General features: G+C 39.3%; 1 protein-coding gene across 1 annotated transcript; it reads left to right on the top strand.

The window, feature by feature from the left end:
* Positions 1 to 91: 91 nt before the first annotated feature.
* Positions 92 to 11,769, top strand: LOC116630683 (olfactory receptor-like protein OLF3). The gene is made up of 3 exons (XM_032401401.1): positions 92 to 227; positions 998 to 1,133; positions 9,931 to 11,769. Exon 3 carries the CDS (start codon positions 9,954 to 9,956, stop codon positions 10,905 to 10,907), a length of 954 nt encoding a protein of 317 aa, XP_032257292.1. The 5' UTR covers positions 92 to 227; positions 998 to 1,133; positions 9,931 to 9,953; the 3' UTR covers positions 10,908 to 11,769.
* Positions 11,770 to 21,448: the final 9,679 nt, after the last annotated feature.

The raw sequence follows: 21,448 nt of genomic DNA, 5'->3' as shown, positions 1-21,448 counted from the left end.
CCTGTACCAGAGCAGTACATTTCATTTACCTTTATTTTAATTTTTATTTTTTAAATATTCTTTTAGGTAGACTCCATGCCCAACATGGGGCTTGAAGTCACGACCCCAAGACCAAGAGTTGCATGCTCTACTGACTGAGCCAGCCAGGCGCCCCCATAATCACTTACTTTTAAAGGCGTGTTTTAAAAGACAAAGTTTAAGTGGGAGATGTGAGTGATAATTTACAGGTAAGTAATAATATAAAATGGCAAATAATGATTTTTAAGCCAAGGAATTTAAGGCAAATAAACTGCTTCTGTGAAAGTAGCTTACCCAAATTATATGCATAGTGTTTAGAGAAAATAATTCATTATATTCATGTTTATCTTGCAAACCAAGCCTACGCATTGATAGTACATATTACTGCATTTGTCACAAATGTTTTTGAAAGAACTATTTCGATTCCTAGGCAGACACTGATGAGATGACCTTCCTGGGCAGAAGAGGGCATTTCCTGTTTGGGGAACAGCAGGAATTGGAAAATGGGTGGGAGTCATTGGAGAATGTAGATGAAATATTTGTGAAGTGAATAATGATAGAATAAAGTGTTAAAATGAAAGATTAATGTGACCATGGTTTACAGAATGAATTGTTCCAAGAGTTCTCAAATTTATTCTATCAGAAACACCTGAAAGGCTCATTAAGCCACAATTTGCTGACCCTCCTATGTAGGGTCTGATTCAGTGAGTTTGGGCAGAATGAAGGCTATCATACTTTGGAGTGCAGTGAATTATTTGGCACTCTGGTACAAATACTAAAACAACAGCAGTCAGCAGCATTAACAATGGAAAGGAAATATCCATGGGACAGATGTTTTCAGTAAGAGTGATATAACTTGTTGAGTGATGGAGGTTGAATGACAAGGTCTGGAGCAGGTCTGGAGCAGGAGCAACTGAGAGAGCTGTGGGATCTTTACCAAAGCTTGGAATTTGGGAATTTCCCTTTTTGTTGTCTGCAGATGAGTAGAGAAGATCAGCAGTGATGTGAACGTCTGGACACCCTGACTACACTCTCTCAGCCATGGAATTTTTCCAACTTTCCTCAGAGAAAGTATCCAACCAATTCTGTCAATCTAGGGGAGTTCAGAAATTCAGGTGAGGAATGAGAAGCATCTCTACTTTCTCTTTCTATTGCTTGGAATACCACAGAGACATGGTCAAAGTCACTGGGTGCTGTAGTATCAGACGTTATAGTAACATGGCAGAATGAATGAGGAGACAAGCAAGATGATATTCACATTGGTGAGAATAAAAGATGTGGGAGATAATTACTGGATATTAGGGAAATGGATGAGGTGGCAAGTGCATGATGAGGGGATGCATATGTTGGTGGATGAGCAGATAAGCAGGTGGTTGAGTAAGTATGGAAATGGGTATAGACAGTGGGTAAGTGTGTGGATATGTAAATGATGGTGTTAGCGTGACTGGGTATTGGACTTGGAGATGAATGGACAAGTAATTCACTTACAGAAGCATTGCCTGAAGAATATGTCAGAGATGTAATGTGACTGCAGTCTGTCAAAATTACATTCAATTTTTTCATAAATATTAAAAATTTGAAGAGGTATAGAAAATTGACTGTATTAATGATTTTGGATCTCCTTTACTTTTCCCTTTTTCCCCCTGGAGACCATAAAACTTTATTTTTATTGATCCTATTTGAGTCTTAAATCTTTTTACACAGTGCTATTATTTTGGAACTTGGTTAGTACTATGAGAGATGTGCTCTCCATAGGGTTCATCCATCTTTACAAAACTCTCAGCAGGTCTAGTAGGGTCTTTGCCCATCTCAGGGGAGTGAGGCACAATGATCCTGTGTTCAGGACAAACAAGGGCATCCTGGAGCTAAAGGGTATAACTGTTTTTTCACTAGGTTTGGTTGCAGACCTAATCACTGCTCAGAAAAAAAGGGGCAAGAGAACTAAATGTCAGGTTTGGGCTAGAGGAGAATGCTGTAAAACCTCAGTAAGCTGGCATCTTTGGCTTTTTAGAATGACCTTTGGCTCCAGGGGATTGCTGTTGTTTTTTTTTTTTGAAGAGAGTGGAGAACAATTGACTTCACAGGGAGAAGGGCAGCAAGGAGACCCTGCCCTTGAGAACTGGGAGTGGTAACATTGATGGACACCCAATTGCATAAAGCTCCTGAGGGGAGTCTTTCAGCCCCACATTGCTAATTCAGACACTGCTGCACCTCACTAGGTTTATGTTGGAGTCATAACTTTCTTGCAGCTGTTTCCCTCACAATCTAAACTATTCCCAGATGAGTTCTTAACCAGGAGCCTGAGGAGTCTGGGACTCTTCATCTCTCTGGTCCATGGCTTTGTTGGAGGGAACATTCTTTAGAAACCAACATAAAATTAGACTGAAGTAGACACGTCTGTTTGTCAGGCACTAATCAATGCTTGAGAGCTCAAATGGAGGCACCAGCAGAGGGTGGGTGTACACAGGTGTGTCTAGAGGGGCAGAATTAGAACTGACTTAACTTGTTTGGGACTTTGGATCAGGATTTTACCCACAAATGCTGCAATCTTCTCACCCGAAATAATATGGCAAATGTCGTAAAGTGATTCTGACTTCCTGAAGCTGGGGGCTCAGGTACTGTTCTAAGGGTTCTCAATGCTGAATTTATGTACTAACAGAGAGAAAGAGAGAGAGTGAAATCGGGGAGATGCAGAAGAGGATGATTAATATTTGGAAACTGAAGATAGTGGGGAGGATTTCTGCATCATATTTGGGGAAGACCTAAGGGACAAACCAGATCTGTAAGGTGATAGTTATTTTACTCATGAGCATGTGTAGGAGTCTATTAAATTTCCAAAAAGACAAATTGTTAATAACTATGCAGTCTCTTTTCTCAATTTTCCTGAAGAGTTTGTGTACAAAGTATTTTGATTTTCCTTTAAGTGTTGGAAAGTGGAAATGTAAGATGAGTAAGTGGATTGTTCAAGTCCTACAACACTCAGAATGTGAACTGGGACTAGAATTGAGGTCTCCTGACTCATTTTTGGGTTAGTTCCTCTAGATTAGGCTGTAGGGATTGCACTGTGGGGACATGGTAGATTGAAGGAATTATACTGCCATAGTTTCCCCACTGGGGACAAGACACACAAAGAAGCTGAGCATTTACTGAATGAAACCATAGTAAAACATCATTCAAGGTTATTTGAGTATTCCATATATCAGAGAAACTGAGCCTCATTAGTTGCTGATTATGTGAAATGCCAGGCACCAAATCTAGATGGGAAGTAGCAAACTGGTTATCTTCTGAAGATATAAAACCTGTTGTAGAACACCCTCCCAAGTGATCCTTGGGTACTCTGTTCCAAACATTAGGTTGTTGCAAATATTTCTGCCCATGATGAATGCATTAAATGTATATAGCATTCAAGTGTTCAGCCATAGGTCTTATGAATCTTTCTCTAAATTAAAGTGCTATTTCTATTGGCAATTCAAGTATGTAAATGTACGGTCTGGTTTATTTTGACCAGCATTAGACAAAACATGTCTGTAGGTTGTGGGACTCACCTTCATGTGCTTCGTTTCTGTCTGTTGCAGTGAAGTTGTAGAGGATTACAAATAGGAAGCCAATATGATCAAGATTCAATGGAGGATTGCAAAAGATGTGCATAGACTTTCAGGAGAGAAAAAACTTTTCCCCCCTTAGCTATAGGGCATTATTAATGCAATGAATGGGGAGGGGGAATTATGGGTAGTGGGCTTACCATAAGCCTCACTGTTTCAGATTGGATTTTTGAGGATGATCCACGGTTTTGTCCATCCATGCCCTCTTCAAATTGGCATGAATAGTGGAAAGAAATATGGTTCTGAAATATAATCCTGGAAAGTGAGGCACTGAGGAATCCTATAACGTGCATACCTCCTGAGTCTGTTCAAATCATTACTTGTCTCTTCCTAATGTACAAGGAAACGGAGAAGATAATTTCTTGAAGCAGCCAGCCAAAAGAAGTGGAAAAAAGTTGTTTAAAATGTTTACACATGATAGTAAGACAGTGAATTTGGTAATGAATGCTGAGAATAGAGAAGGTATATGAAACCTTTTACCCATTTATGAAACTCTGAATAGTTCCATCCTTAAAAAAAATAATCAAGTATTTTGGAATGTTTGTACATAGAGTAGTAATGGAAAATAAATGCAATTAAAAATGATTGAAAAACAGGAGCAGCAGAAACTGCAGACATCTCCAGAGAACCACAAGAAATGATCCTGTCTGTGTGGCACAGCATAGTGAAAATTCTGTCAGTGCTTGTTAGATTTTGTCTGTGGGTCAGGTTTCTTGTCTTATTTGATGAGCAGTTGCTCATAGTTCTTCAGTAGTTCTTACCAGTTCTATTAGAGCAGAAATCTGGGGAGGGTGTGGTAAAAGGCTAAAAGGGCCCCTTACTACGTTGAAAAGCCATATTGTTACTTGGGGCGACACCCTTCTTCTCAGGCATTCTGCAGAGCTTAGTGAGCTCAACATGGAAGGAGCTCCCATCTGGGAGGTCTACTGATCAGAGTTTAAGTAAATTATGACAGATGAGTTGGAGATGCCTCATTTCCATGACTCCCAAATGCCATGCGTTTACAAGTTTTACCAAAATTTACTGCCTGAGAATTTACCATATATCTAATGGGCAATTTTATTAGAGCATGGACCATTTTAGTGGAACGTAGACCTTGGTATAGAGAGTTACAGAGATGGAGTGAAAATATTTGGCTTGTCAATGAAGGGTTAGAAGCAAGAATCAGATAAAGGGAGGCAGGAATAGGCTAAGGCCAAATTTTTATCTACCCCATGGAGATAAAGGCCAGTCTTTGTTTTAACATCAGCAAGCATTGTTGTCTGAATTATTCACTGTTCACCTTGTTCAGATGACATGTACTTTCAGCCAAAGATGTCATCAGGTAGTAGGAGATTGAAACAATAAGAAAAATAATTGTGGTTGAATTTAAGTAGGTGGAATAGGTTGAAAAATAACACTTAACTTGTTATAATTTACATCAAGTTTATAACAGAAAAAATAACCGTTTCCATGGAATCAATGAATAGATTTATTTTTTAAAAAGATCATAATGGTTGGCTAAAATTTAACTTTTAAATTAGGTGTATTGTGTCATATAAAAGGTGTTATGTGAAAAATTTGTTCACCTACTTTATGTCTTCATTTCTTTGTCACGGAGAGAACATTTTAGTCCTGATATTTGTATAACTAATAATTACTGGATAATGGGAGGAGGCACTGGGAACTAGTTTTAGCTAAGGTCTGGAAAGGTAATATTTTAACTGGGAAAATTTGATCTTGCTGTCTATACTTTACCCCTGACTTTTTCTGCAACGTCAGAGTCATTCCCATACAAGTTCACAAAAAGATTATTTGCTTTATATCATAAACTTTGCATTTAATATTTTTAATATCTAAATATGTCCTCAAAAGATGTTCCACATAAAAAACACATTTCAGGCATTAGTATCAGTATTGTAAAGAGAAAATTTTTCATGGACTATTTCTATAGCATCTTTCATACTAAGTCACATAGTATGCTCTATTTGTTATGGCTCTAGTAATTATGCTACATCCACCCTACTTCATAAAACACAGGCATGAAGTCCTTCCTGCAAGGTGCTCATGTCCAAGGAGATAAACCAAGGGATATGTCATTCCCCAGTACTATGTTCTGAGCAGACAGCATGGATTATTCATTTGTGAGTAGACCATGAAAGCTCAAAACCTATAGAGAATGGTTTCAGATTTGTTGAGAAAATATGTAAAATAGCATTTTGTTGTTGATTAAAGGAATACTGTGGACCTGGCAAAAAGGTAAAGTAGCCAGAGTTAGGACAAATTCTCAGAAGAGAGCACAAAACACACTGTGCAGGAGGAAGAGCTAAATAGATGTGGCTCTTAACTGTGGTCATTGTTCAACACTGGTTTCGAACACCAGCTGCCTGCCTAACCCTATACTAAAAGGTTTCTGTTGTCTTATTTATGCAGACAAATGGAACAAATAGTCCCACATTTTCCCTTTGTTTTTTGACCTCAGTGAAAAATACACATTCAGGAAGAGCTACAGATCCTACAAATTAGTTAGATCTGAGAAGCCCAAGCTCTGGCTTTCTGATAGGAGTGGTGAGATCTGAAGTCTTCATCTGGCACCGAGTCCATTTTCCACCCTAGGCCAGAATAGGAACCCAGCTAAATTTAAATGGAGCTGCTCCCAAAGTAATAAGGTGATGGGATTAACTGCAGGGCATGCTAAAAGCATCTGATGAACACATGTTTCCTCCTGCATTTGCCTTTCCAAAGGCCGATCTATTTTCTTTATCTACCATGAGTCCCCAAAATGACTACGAGTGTGGACAAAAGGTGTAATTGGTTATTAATGATTTTGAAATAAGGCAGTGATCTTTGGAAATGAATAGCAGCCTCGGTGGGTTAAAAATAATCAGCTAACGTATCACTGAAAGTTACTTGAGTATTAACAGCTTATTTTAGTAAAATACTTTGCTGTAAAACACACAGTATTATAATAAATGCTAGAGATAATAAAATAAAAGTTAGAAATAGTACAGGACCAGACTGAAGATTGTGTGGAAATTCTTCTGTGCAGGAAAACCTTAATTCTGTGTACATGTAGACCTCATAGATCTGTTTGTGTGGGGAAGTGATGAGGAAACACTTGTATCTTCTGATGAAGTTGGAGGGAGCATGTAGGAGTGTGGAGTGGGTGGAGGTGGCATCAGGGAAATTTACAAGGATGCCTTGCACTCTATGGCATGGGGTGATGAGGGCAAGTGTAAGTACGAATGACGCTGGGGGAAGTTGGGGAATATGCAGTAAAGGAAATGAAGAAAGAGGATTTATTCCAATGGGTGGGGAAGAGGAGGGGAAAGTCAAGCATGAAGTGTTGGGAGAATGGGAGAATTTTTGTCGCATTGACAGAAATGAAGGAGTCAGGAGAGACCCCATGTGTGGGGAGGTGAGTGGAGGCCTTGGTGAGACATTTCTGAGATGGACATTCATTATGGTGTTGGGGAAAGCATCTGGGCCTTCAGAGGGAAGTCCAGGAGACAAATATAGACTTGAGGGTGAGCTGCACACAGTTGATCACAATTTTTGTCATTAGAAATTACAAGCCCTTCAAGGGGAAAAACCATAGAAGAATACAGTTGGTGAGCACAGAACTGACCAGATTTTCACAGCAGTGGAGCCGGAGGGTTTGGAGAAATCCCTCACGAATGCAGATAAGGAATAACAGATCAGAGGCTAGTCAGGACAGAAGCACAGGATAGAGTCAAGGGTTTGAAGGAGTAAATACTTGACACTATTAAAAGTTAAACAGTGAAAATCAAATGAAAGCCTGTGTATTTGATATGAGAAAGTCACCAGGGATCATTAAGAGTATAATTTCCATGATTTAGTGAAAGTAAAAACCACGGTTTTCTGGCTCAAAGGATGAATTCTATGAGGAAATAATTCCAGCAGGTGGCCACCAATCATTTGAGAACTCTTGATGTGAAAGAGGAAATAATTAGAATGATAAATAGCAAAGATTCCTCTCCCCATATTGAGAGGTTGTATATATTTTTTTAATGAGGGACAAGTGGTCAATGAGAGACGAGAGAAACACAAGGATGGCAAAAAGAGGGAGTAAGTGAAAGAATAACATCCTTATTGAAAGAGATAGATGAAAAAGATGATGAAAGAGATAGAGAGTATGAAATCAAAGGTTTAGGTCAATTGTCATCACCAAATAATGGATACCTGCCCTGATTCAGTCATTGGTATAGGAAGGTTAGATCTTCAACTCCTTAATTTCAGCAATGACCCTTTTAGTTGGCCAATATTATCCACATTGTGCCATTGAAAAACTATGAGACAGGGTTGGCTGGATAACTTGCTTCAGTCCCAGGAAGTGGAAGAGAATGGATTCAGAGCACAGACTGTTAAGTTTTGAAGCTCGCACCTACAGTGAGATGTGATACTGTTGTTCATTTGTCATGAGACAAGGGCTGTAGTAGAGTGATGTGGGGGGTGGGCAGGAAGACTAGAGTGAGTCGTGGGCTGGCTTGTTCTCCAGGCAGCTTGCACATGCAACAGGGGGACAGTGATAGGATGACAGTCTGTTCTGTGTCTTTTCCATCCACATGAACTCTAAGTGTAGGGAAGTGTAATATTTACTTTGAAATCTTAGCATCTAGCAGCAATGGCACTTCATGGATGTTTGCCAAGTGAGTGGAAAAAGAAATGTCTACTTTCTGTTGCAGATTTGTTAAAATTCAGTAACAGTTAACAGATTTTTTTTCTTGAGGTTTTAGAATTAAATTTGAATGTCATCTTTGAGGCATTTGATCTGACCATGATTGAAGAAAAGCCAAGTGAGGGGTGGTGGTGGAAGGTTTATGATGGAGCCAAAGAGGAGTAACAGTTGAAAGGGGAGATCAGTTAAGAGAAGGACACCAGCAGAGTTTATGAAAATGTATGTGGCTGAACCATGAAAGAGATGGGCATTTAGGGGAACTGCTTGTTTTGTTTCAGCCTTTATCAGGTAAGAGAGTGGAGGCATAGACAGTCTTACCTTTCTGCTCACAGACCCTAGCAAGACCCCTTTGGATTCTAGGACAAGCAGCTCTGTTTCTGTCCTCAAGCCCTCTTACTGCCTTTATCCTTAACTTTAAAAAAATTTTAAAAATTTGAACAGTTTCTGTTTAGTGTTCAACATTGATATTGTAACATACAGTTCTACTTAAGAAGCCTTTCTGGGATGAAAGAAAACACAAAAGAAACTCCATTCCAGCATACATGTACATATATTCATACACATATTGTACTCTGCCTTGGTCAATGATGAAGGTTCCTTAAACAATTGCTTCCCTTCCTCTTTTGTAAATAGAAAGTCAAACATCCATACTGTCATTTCCTTTATTTTGAGCCCATATGCAAAGGATAGATTCTTAAGAACATCAAGTTAAGAAGAAAAATAAAGAGAACAAGGTATGATCACAATTCCCTTTCCCTTCTGATACCACTGAAGGCTGAAGAGATCAGGGCTATAAAAAAAGACAAATGATCCCCAGGTCCTCAAGGTGACCAGTCATCCTGAATCCCTCAGTTCTATTATTGATTGCCTCCATTTCATTTATATCTGAGTTTGTGGAGGTTATACATGGGAAAATCCTTTGCTATTCTATCTACTCCAAGGCAGAAGTCATGTTACTACTAATACTCAGACTAGTATAGTACTATTATTACTAGTACAGTCTATAAAGTACTTTCTCCAAAGTTACCTACATTTCAGCTTGAAAGTATTTGTGAATTGTATAATATTGTCCTGTTTCATATATAAAAGTTTGTCACTAAACCACAGTAACAAACTGCTAAACAAAATCAGATTTCAAACCTGGCTTCTCTGATTCTAGAACTTTCCACAAGGCCCTGCTTCTTCCCAAAGAGTGAGTGCCTGCCTCTTGTAATAGATTTATCCATTTTATCATGATGAGGCTAGTTGACAAAATTAAGGTAGTTTTTATAACTTTCCAACAAGATTTTTTTTCATTGTTTGTCATTTTACTTACTACTGTCACCTACGAAGCTCCCCTCACTCTCAATCTGAGGTAAGTTGGTAAAGATGTGAGCTCCTGAAATTGCACTGCATCATCGCCAGTCTTTAACTGGGTTATCCTGACCACCTCACGTCCTTATAAAAGTGCTGGCCTGACTCTGATGCAGAATAGATGTAATACATGTTGGGATAAAGCCTATCATCTTGGCCAGTAAGTGGTCTGAAACATCTGGTTAAGGCTGGCCAATTGTATACAATAGATATTCATAAAAAATTGTTTTTATAATTCTTTGATTCAACAGTTTCTATTGTTTCTGACTTTCTCTGCAGATTAATAATCTTCAGATATTTTAATGGGAACGGGTAACCAGACTTGGGTGAGAGAGTTCATTCTCCTTGGCCTGTCCAGTGATTGGGACATGCGGGTTTTCCTCTTTGTGCTCTTCTTGATCACATACATGGTGACAGTGCTGGGGAACTTCCTCATCGTTCTCCTCATCAGACTGGACAGCCGACTCCACACTCCCATGTACTACTTTCTCACCAACCTCTCCCTCGTTGATGTCTCTTATGCCACAAGCATCATTCCTCAGATGCTGGCAAATTTTCTTGCGGCACATAAAGCAGTCCCATTTGTGAGCTGTGCAGCCCAGTTATTTTTCTCCCTGGGCTTGGGTGGGATTGAGTTTGTTCTACTGGCAGTGATGGCCTATGACCGCTATGTGGCTGTGTGTAACCCCCTGCGATACTCGGTCATCATGCATGGAGGCCTCTGTACTAGGTTGGCCATCACATCCTGGGTCAGTGGTTCTATCAACTCTCTCATACAGACCGCCATCACCTTTCAGCTGCCCATGTGCACAAACAAGTATATTGATCACATATCCTGTGAACTCCTAGCTGTGGTCAGACTGGCTTGTGTGGACATCTCCTCCAACGAGATCGCAATCATGGTTTCTAGCATTGCTCTGCTGATGACACCTTTCTGCCTGGTTCTCCTGTCCTACATCCAGATCATCTCCACCATCCTAAAGATCCAGTCCACAGAGGGAAGAAAGAAAGCTTTCCACACCTGTGCCTCTCACCTCACAGTGGTTGTCCTGTGCTATGGCATGGCCATTTTTACTTATATCCGGCCCCACTCCAGCCCCTCTGTTCTTCAGGAGAAGTTGATCTCTCTCTTCTATGCTGTGTTGACACCCATGCTGAACCCCATGATTTATAGTGTAAGGAATAAGGAGGTAAAGGGCGCCTGGCAGAAACTATTAGGGCAATTTTCTGGAATAACTTCAAAACTGGCAACTTGATGAATCCTGAGCATCACTTAGAGAAAGGAGCTTTGCCTGTGTTTTCTCCCACTTAACTCAGATATGGCAGGCATCACCTGCATTGCCCTGGCAACCGGGAAGGAGGTGACGACACATGTACTGGTGATGCTGGGTAGGAGGCTGGAGGTTGGGTTGGGGTGTGGGTGTATTTTTATGTCACAGCAGCATGTTCAGTGGAGTTGAGCACTGCTATAATAGAACTTCCCACACTTTCTCTATCTCCATTCATATGGCCTGAGAGTAATGAGAAGAAAAACACACTGTTTTGATTTGTCACATAGTTTGTAATCATGGACCTATTTGTGGATCTTACTTTGGACCACTGGTTCTTATTCATCCAAATTTTGTACAAAGTAATTGTGTTTCCATTGGGAAGGGAAACATATTCATATTTTACACTCACTTATAATAATGTGTGACGTATGAAGCCACACCCAGTAACTGTGTGAGTCACTGTTCTGAGAGAGATGCGAGGGGGGCTGTTAAGATATCTTTGTGCTGGACCACTAACTGTGCACATAGCATCTTGTGGGAGTGCTGAAGGTACCTCAGGAAAGGAGCATCAACTAAAGGTCTTATTTTATAGATAAGAATATAACTAAAGGTGTTTGTTCAAGGCTCCTACTGGCCAAGGAAAAGCCACGTCTGGGGCACTACTTGACAGCATATAAGCAATTTGAGAGGAATTTTACTGCATATGTATAAGGTACCATTTAAATGTTAAAATTGCCCAATTTCTGAAAAATCCATAACCTCTTTTCTGAGACTTTAGAAACAATAAGCACATAAAATACGAATTAATATATAAAATATAAGAGGTATAGTTAATCTTAGAAAAGACAGATTCCTGAGCCAAAGCCACTGAAAGATAAGATAATTTCAATATGTATTTTGGTAATCAGGAGAGTTGGATTAGCTGGGCAGTGTTTCTCTCTAGTGTCTGTCCGAACACCTTCTCCCATCCCTCCTTCCACACAACAGGGTTCTGGCTGATCTTTGTAAATTAGTGAAATTGAATATGTGCGACTGGGTCTCATCTCTGAGAAAACACCTAAGTAAGGAACAAAAGGAGGAAGGAATATTGTACAATAGGCATGGAAGGGGAAAGAGGAGAAAGAATGGATAGTAACTCATCTCACTCCCTTGGAAAAAATCTCAAAGTCCTTTCTTCCTTTTTTTTTTTTTAAAGATTTTATTTATTTATTTGACAGAAAGAGAGTTAGTGAGAGCAGGAACACAAGCAGGGGGAGTGGGAGAGGGAGAAGCAGGCTTCCCGCCGAGCAGGGAGCCCAATGTGGGGCTCAATCCCAGGACCCTGGGGTCATGACCTGAGCCAAAGGCAGACGCTTAATGACTGAGCCACCCAGGCGCCCCTCAAAGTCCTTTCTTCCTGTGTCTCGTGTAAGTCAGGGGATTCACAGTTCTTCCATTTGTGAACATGTTATCACACATTCTCAGTGTCCAAGCAGAGTTGAAGTTTCATATAATCCAAAATTCATTTGACATTTTAAATCTACCTAAAAATAATCAATCCTAAATTTTTCAAAATTGGCATGTGTCTCAATAGATGTCAGTGGTACTGGGCTAAAATTCTCCTTAGATATTCAGATATCAGTGGAATATCTACTGTGTTATCAGTGACAGTGAATTGTTGAGACACAATAGTCGATGTGAATCAGTCCTGACAATATGATGGCATAGCAAGGATGACAGTAAAGCAATTAAAATGTAGGGGTGAGAAGAGTCACAGAGAGTAAGACTTTGTGGGTGATTGCAGAAATCTTCCTGTATGGAAGGACCAGAAAATATCTTGTAGGAGGCCAGGAAAGTGATTGCGACTGATCCAGATAACAAGGAACTCAAGCAAAGGAGCACCTTGTGAAGTGTGCTGAGCTGGAAGAGAGCATAAAAATTCAAAAATATCCAAAGCTGGGCTTATGGGGCAGAGAGGATGAGGAACTAGTGAAGATAAGGCAGGTGGTAGACAGGGGCCAGGTCTTAGAGGGCACTGAATGCCAAATTCAAACCAGTAAATGTTTTTAAGTCAGTGGTAGCTTGATAAAATTTACATTCTTGAGATATCATTTTGGAAAACAAGTCAGAGGAAGAAAAGATTGGAGCAGAGGAGACTACCTAGGGGGCTGCTCCACAATCACTATTGAGACATTAGAGGAATCTGAATTAAGATAGTGGCAACAGAGAAAAAAAATCAAGTCTTGTGATTTAAAAGTTATTTCAGAGGAATACTTCATCTGCTCTCAGTTTGGAATTCCCATGTGCATCTCATTTGTCTTCTAAAATATTAATATCCTGTCTAAATATTCTGTAAATTGTGGAGTCAACTGAAAAACTGACCACTATGAACACATCATATATACAATGTAGGAGAAAAATATAAAAGAAGGAAATTAGTCAAATATATACAGGACACTTCAAGGAGGAGAATATGTGAAGGTGCTGTACCTCATTTCTGTGACTGATGTGTGGTCCCAGTGTGACTTTTCTCCACCTCCCATCCCATGACCCCTTTGCTTTCACCCAGCAACTTAGCTTGTTTGGGTTCACCTGAAAAGTTTTCCAGATCTGCATTTCTCAGGAAGCAGAAATGTTGAGAATGGGCTTTAGATATGTAGAAACAAATGAGTGTCATTTTATATTCCATGCATTAAATTTCTACTTTCATCTTTTTCATATTATGGACTTTTTTTTTTCCAGGACTGCCTTTTCTCAGAAATTTAAATTTTCATTAATATATGTGAATACCTTGAGACAACTGGCATTCCTCATTAATAGCTGTTTGCGAATGACATTCTCAGTATAAGGGAGGAAAGTACTGTTGATTCAGGGGCAAAATAAGATGATGTTCTAAACATTAAAGCCATTAAATATAACTCCTTAAAAACATTGGGCACTGAAAAATATTTGAAAATTAAAATCTTGTTCATTATTTAATAACCATAAAAATATCACTGAGGTATTTTGTAAGAAACAAAAAACCTGATATATATAAAAGTTACAATTTGTTCAAATAAGAATCCAAATAAAATCCATACATTACCATTGTCTCCTATGTCTCTGAAGACCTGCTTAATGTATAGGTTCACCTTCAATTTCCTTTTTTCCCTTCGGAATTATTTGTTGAATAAAACAGGATTGTTTTTCCCAGTTGGATTCCCTTGCAGCTTGGATTTTTTGATGACATCCCCGGAGTGTAGTTTTGCATGTTCCATTTACCCTGTATCTCCTTTTAGATCTGGAGGCTTGATCAGATTTAAATATATTTTCTTTTCTGGCAAGATTTTTCAGATGGTGGCTTGTACTTCTATCAAGAGGGACACAGTGTTCAGTTTCTCTTCTCTAGGGTTTATTATGGTTATTGCATTGCGTAGGGTTTCTCAACAGCAGCCAACGTCTATTGACATTTAGGGCTAGATAGTTGTTTCTTCTTCAATCTTCTGCACATTGTAGGGTATTTTTCAACATTCCTGACCTCTACCCACTAAATGGCAGTTGTGTCCCCTCCCCACCTCCTTCCAGTTTTGACAATCAGGAGTCTCCAGATATTACCAAATGTCCCTGGGGATAGCAAGATCACCCCTGGTAGAAAACTACTAACTTAGATCCATTAATTTATTAGGGGTTGCAAGGTGGGGATATTCTATTGTCCCTTTCTCTTTAGTATTTGAAATGCATTTATAAGTAGAAACTTCCTCCTCACCACCTTTTTATCTTCCTGAGGTATAGTTAATAGAGGAAAGGCAGGATAAATGTTTTATTTTTTCCCTTTCTTTACCACTTTTTATAAAATACAACAAAAGAGATGTTTTAAAAAAAATCATGATGAGCTCATCAATGTAAACTTATTTGCTGTATTTTTATTTGTTGCAGCTATTGTCTTTATCGATGTTCAAATTGTCTTGTATTTATTGAGTGGGAGTCTATTTTAATTCCCTTTTGGTGCTATAACAAATCACAAGTTTTGTGTCTTAAAACAACACAAAATTATTATCTTACGGTTTTGGAGCCCAGAAGTCTGAAATGGGCTTCCCTAGGCCAAAATCCAGATGTCCACAGGCTGTATCCCTTTCTGGAAGGCTAGGGAAGAATCTGATTTCTTGCTTGTCCCAGCTTTCTAAGGGAGCTTCCACTCCTTGGCTCATGCCCCTTTCTTCCACCCTGAAGGTTAGCACAGCTCCTTCATACCTCTCTCTGACTCTGATTCTGCTTCCATCCTCATATCTCTTTCTCCTGACCCTGAGCCTTTCTCCTTACTCCTATACCGACCCTTGTCTGGGATCACACAGATTATCCAGGAAAATCCCTCCACTTGAAGATCCTTAATATAAATGCATCTACAGGTTCCTTTTAACAATGTAAGGCAGGTTCTGGATATGAATATGAATAACATATAGGTTCTGGAGATTAGGACATGGGCATCTTTAAGGGGTCATTACTCTGGCTACCAAAGAGCCTATTAAATTGGCTACTTAGTTTTTTGGTTTTTTTTCCCCACATGATCCTAGTATCTTCAATAGCTCCCTTGCTTTCTGGTGTGATACAACATTACAGTCCCATCTTTTACCTTTCTTGCCTTATAATTGGAATTATTTCTCCAAGAAACACTGATTCCTTTAGAGGGAAAATGGAATTTGAGAGCACAGTCTGAGTACTGTATTCTACTGGCTGTTGGTAAGATGTATAGTCAGTAATGGTTGTAATTGAACTAGTATTGGCTAAATAAAATCCAGTATGTTGAACCCATAGATAGTCACCGTCATCACCATGACCACTGATGTGCTTCGGAAATGAGGCTGATTGACTTCTGAGTATACCAGTATTCTTGTCCACATGGAAACTGAGAACCTCCTTTGTCATGAGAAATCCTATGGAACACACATGAATTTACTCCTCCTTCTTATTTAAAGCTCTGTGTCCCAATCCTCTAAAAATTTTCTTTTATATCAAGGTAAAAGATTAGGTGTGGCCTTTAAATCAGTTCATATCATGGCTTCCAATGATCTTTCTTCCATGCAAAGTTATGGTGAAATGTACTGTATAAAATTCTCCTCTTTAGGAAGAACACTTTCTCCATGGTCTTTCTGGACCACACCTTCTCAGTTAAATAGTCATAGAAATTACGTAGGAGACCATATTATGCGTTGAAGATTCAATGGCAGGATGACAGGAACAGACATGATGGAAGTATAAATCAACTGTTTATGACAGTTAGTTTGAGTCTTTAGGATCTGCTCAGGCCTAGTCTCACATATACTACTTTATGATTTGTTCCTCAAAGCAGGTTTTGATGGACAGCTCCAGGTTCATGGTGATCTGGTTTCCCATGACCAGGCATTCCCATGGCCTACTAGGGCCCAATAGCAAGTAAAAGTTGTTTCTCAAAACATCAGGTAACTTGACAAAGGCATTTCCCCCCCGAAAACCCTATGGACCAGCACTTTGATTCTTTAATCAAATCTTCCTATAGGGCCTATTCAGCATTTCAATCTGCCATAGATACTTCAAGGATCAGTGAGAACATGGGGTCATAAGGACCAAGTAGAAGATTGTTTGCACTGTAGATGAACCACCTGGAGAGTTTCTTTTGCGCTGTTCTTGAAACTGGCATACATGGCACCCTAACCTGATTGGCCTTCTAATGGTAAACCCAAAATGGACAAATATGGAAAAAACTGAGTCTTGAAGAAAACAGATGCAGATAAAGAATAAACATAAATTGCACTGGTGTTACCACAATAGAAGCTTCCAGGCTGGATATTCAGGTATTAGGCCTCAATGACATAGTTCATTGATTAGAGAAGTTATTTCCTTATATGGTACAATGTTGTAGATATTGACTTGATGTTCCACTGAATGGGATGCAGGGATCACTGTCTTACAATGAGTTTCTATATGGAATATAACCTGTTCTCCACCTGCTTCTACAAGTATTCTCTAGGGGTACCTGGGTGGCTCAGCCGGTTAAGCATCCAACTCTTGATTTTGGCTCAGGTCATAATCTCAAGGTCATGAGATTGAGCCCTCCATGCTGGGTGTGGAGCCTGCTTAGGATTCTCTCTCTCTTTCTCCCTCTGTGCCCCCCACCCCATTCTCACTTGCTTGAGCTCTCTCTCTCTCTCAAAAAAATAATAAAATAAAAAAATATTCTTTGTGCTACTTATTTCTTAGATCAGAGCAAACCAGCTTTAGAAGCAGACTGGATCTCCAATCTGGGTCAGATTCTTTGGTCTGGTCTGTGGAGGCTGAAAACTACATGCTGATCCTGGGTCCTTCTCCTGAGAGACACTGAGGGGAGGAAATGATCAAGCTAAATACTCCTTAGTGCATACACATTAGCATAATTTCAGACTTCTTACTATCAAGGGCTTTCTTCTATGGGGTTTGAATATTCTAAATATCCCTTTTAAATTGTAGAGTTCTGAAGTAAACAATGATCTCAAATGTAGTCTAATCAAGTCAGAGTCCAATGCATGTGGCAGAAACTGGCTAGCTGCTCATAAAACATTTCCTCTGCTTCACAGTGAGGTGAACCATGGAACCAAGTTCTAACTTCTGAAAATGTAGATGCAAAGTGAGACAATATGCCACTTCCAGGCCTGGCCTGTTGAAATCTCCCAGCCAGCAGCCTCCATTATTCATTGTTTTGCTCTGAAGTCACCCATATACAGGGGATCCAGCACAAGACTCTGGGGGGCTCAGAGGGTGGAGAAGGCTGGATCCTGAGTCACTGACTGGATGAGAACTAGCCAGAAGAGCCATCCCCACCAGTGTTACCCACATGGGAATGTGTATAAATAAGAAATAAATTTTATTGTGTTAAGCCATAGTTACTTGGGAACTGTTTATTTCAGATCTAGCCCACTTTGAATAGTACAATGAGATTATTATTTTAATATGATCATTTCACAAATATCCTATGTACATCTAATTAGTACCCTGCTACTTATAACTAATGAATGACATTTGCCTTCAGGCAGCTCACAGTCCAGTCAATTTTCAGTAATTTGGACTTCTTCATAATTATTACAAATGTGTTTAAGATTGCTTTAGCTAAAGTTTTAAGTAGATACCAAGTATTGAAATGTGATAATTAAAAGCTTCATGTCTTTATCATATAAGCTGTTGTTGAGCCAACACTCCAAATTCCTTACTACTTGATTTTTTTTTGTCTCCAAGTACAATGCTAAGATTAATAAATAATAAAGGCTAATTCATTATTTTATTTTTTAATTGAGGTAAATTTTCATATAGTAAATTCATTCTTTTTTTTTGTGCAGAATTCCAGGAGTTTTAAAAATGTGTACAGTCATATAAGTACCACCACAATCAAGACAGAAATTTTCATCATCCAAGCATATTTTGGTGCCCCTTTTTAGTCAAATGATTTTCTGAACACCATTGATGGTCAACCACCAAGCAGATTTCTCTATTTGTCTATTGCAAAATATCATGTCAATGGAATCAGTAGGACACAGCCTTTGAATCTGACTTCTGTCCCTTGGCATAAAGCATTTGAGGTGCATTCGTGTTTTTTCATGTTATGATAGTCCATTCTTTTTATTTGTGGAGTAATAGTTTGATTGTATGGATGTACCACCTTTGCTGATTTACTTTTTTTTTTTTAATCTGGATCCTTTTATTTTTTTAATTTTTTATTATTTATTTTTTTATTATGTTAATCACCATACATTACATCATTAGTTTTTGATGTAGTGTTCCATGATTCATTGTTTGCGTATAACACCCAGTGCTCCATGCAGACGTGCCCTCTTCAATACCCATCACCAGGCTAACCCATTCCCCCACTCCCTCCCCTCTAGAACCCTCAGTTTGTTTTTCAGAGTCCATAGTCTCTCATGGTTCATCTCCCCCTCCGATTTCCCCCCTTTCATTCTTCCCCTCCTGCTACCTTCTTCTTCTTCTTCTTTTTTTTTTTTTAACATATAATGTATTATTTATTTCTGAGGTACAGGTCTGTGATTCAACAGTCTTACACAATTCACAGCGCTCACCATAGCACATACCCTCCCCAATGTCTATCACGCAGCCACCCCATCCCTCCCACCCCCCACCACTCCAGCAACCCTCAGTTTGTTTCCTGAGATTAAGAATTCCTCATATCAGTGAGGTGATATGATACATGTCTTTCTCTGAGTGACTTATTTCACTCAGCATAATACCCTCCAGTTCCATCCACGTCGTTGCAAATGGCAAGATCTCATTCCTTTTGATGGCTGCATAATATTCCATTGTATATATATACCACTTCTTCTTTATCCATTCATCTGTCGATGGACGTCTTGGCTCTTTCCACAGTTTGGCTATTGTGGACATTGCTGCTATAAACATCGGGGTGCACGTATCCCTTCGGATCCCTACATTTGTATCTTTGGGGTAAATACCCAGTAGTGCAATTGCTGGATCATAGGGTAGCTCTATTTTCAACTTTTTGAGGACCCTCCCTACTGTTTTCCAGAGTGGCTGCACCAGCTTGCATTTCCACCAACAGTGTAGGAGGGTTCCCCTTTCTCTGCATCCCCGCCAACATCTGTCGTTTCCTGACTTGTTAATTTTAACCATTCTGACTGGTGTGAGGTGATATCTCATTGAGGTTTTGATTTGGATTTCCCTGATGTCGAGCAATGTTGAGCACTTTTTCATGTGTCTGTTGGCCATTTGGATGTCTTCTTTGCAGAAATGTCTGTTCATGTCTTCTGCCCATTTCTTGATTGGATCATTTGTTCTTTGGGTGTTGAGTTTAAGAAGTTCTTTATAGATTTTGGATACTAGCTCTTTATCTGATATGTCATTTGCAAATATCTTCTCCCATTCTGTCGGTTGTCTTTTGGTTTTGTTGACTGTTTCTTTTGCTGTGCAAAAGCTTTTTATCTTGATGGGGTCCCAATAGTTCATGTTTGCCCCTGTTTCCCTTGCCTTTGGCGATGTTTCTAGGAAGAAGTTGCTGCGGCTGAGGTCGAAGAGGTTGCTGCCTGTGTTCTCCTCTAGGATTTTGATGGACTCCTGTCTCACATTGAGGTCTTTCAACCATTTGGAGTCTATTTTTGTGTGTGGTGTAAGGAAATGGTCCAGTTTCATTCTTCTGCATGTGGCTGTCCAATTTTCCCAACACCATTTGTTGAAGAGACTGTCTTTTTTCCATTGGACATTCTTTCCTGCTTTGTCAAAGATTAGTTGACCATAGAGTAGAGGGTCCATTTCTGGGCTCTCTATTCTGTTCCATTGAAATATGTGTCTGTTTTTGTGCCAGTACCATACTGTCTTGATGTTGACAGCTTTGTAATAGAGCTTGAAGTCCGGAATTGTGATGCCGCCAGCTTTGCTTTTCTTTTTCAACATTCCTCTGGCTATTCGGGATCTTTTCTGGGTCCATACAAATTTTAGGATTATTTGTTCCATTTCTTTGAAAAAAGTTGATGGTATTTTGATAGGGATTGCATGGAATGTGTAGATTCCTCTAGGTAGCATTGACATCTTCATAATATTTGTTCTTCCAATCCATGAGCATGGAACGTTTTTTCCATTTCTTTGTGTCTTCCTCAATTTCTCTCATGAGTATTTTATAGTTTTCTGAGTACAGATTCTTTGCCTCTTTGGTTAGATTTATTCCTAGGTATCTTATGGTTTTGGGTGCAATTGTAAATGGGATCGACTCCTTAATTTCTCTTTCTTCTGTCTTGTTGTTGGTGTATAGGAATGCCACTGACTTCTGTGCATTGATTTTCTATCCTGCCACTTTACTGAATTCCTGTATGAGTTCTAGCAGTTTTGGGGTGGAGTCTTTTGGGTTTTCCACATAAAGTATTATATCATCTGCAAAGAGTGAGAGTTTGACTTCTTCTTTGCCAATTTGGATGCCTTTGATTTCTTTTTGTTGTTTGATTGCTGTGGCTAGGACTTCTAGTACTATGTTGAATAGCAGTGATGATAGTGGATATCCCTGCCGGGTTCCTGACCTTAGGGGGAAAGCTCTCAGTTTTTCCCCATTGAGAATGATATTCGCTGTGGGTTTTTCATAGATGGCTTTTATGATATTGAGGTATGTGCCCTCTATCCCTATACTCTGAAGAGTTTTGATCAAGAAAGGATGCTGTACTTTGTCAAATGCTTTTTCTGCATCTATTGAGAGGATCATATGGTTCTTGTTCTTTCTTTTATTAATGTATTGTATCACATTGATTGATTTGCGGATGTTGAACCAACCTTGCAGCCCAGGGATAAATCCCGCTTGGTCGTGGTGGATAATCCTTTTAATGTACTGTTGGATCCTATTGGCTAGTATTTTGGTGAGAATTTTTGCATCCACATTCATCAAGGATATTGGTCTGTAATTCTCCTTTTTGATGGGGTCTTTGTCTGGTTTGGGGATCAAGGTAATGGTGGCCTCATAAAACGAGTTTGGAAGTTTTCCTTCCATTTCTATTTTTTGGAACAGTTTCAGAAGAATAGGTATTAATTCTTCTTTAAATGTTTGGTAGAATTCC

Source organism: Phoca vitulina, unplaced genomic scaffold, assembly GCF_004348235.1.
Source record: "Phoca vitulina isolate PV1807 unplaced genomic scaffold, GSC_HSeal_1.0 scaffold4, whole genome shotgun sequence".
NCBI classification, from domain to species: domain Eukaryota; kingdom Metazoa; phylum Chordata; class Mammalia; order Carnivora; family Phocidae; genus Phoca; species Phoca vitulina.
The sequence above is the reverse complement of the archived record's forward strand: the minus strand, read 5'-3'. Positions and strand labels throughout refer to the sequence as shown.

Coding starts and splice junctions, on each gene's coding strand:
- LOC116630683 (XM_032401401.1), top strand. CDS start 9,954: ATGGGAACGGGTAACCAGACTTGGGTGAGAGAGTTCATTCTCCTTGGC.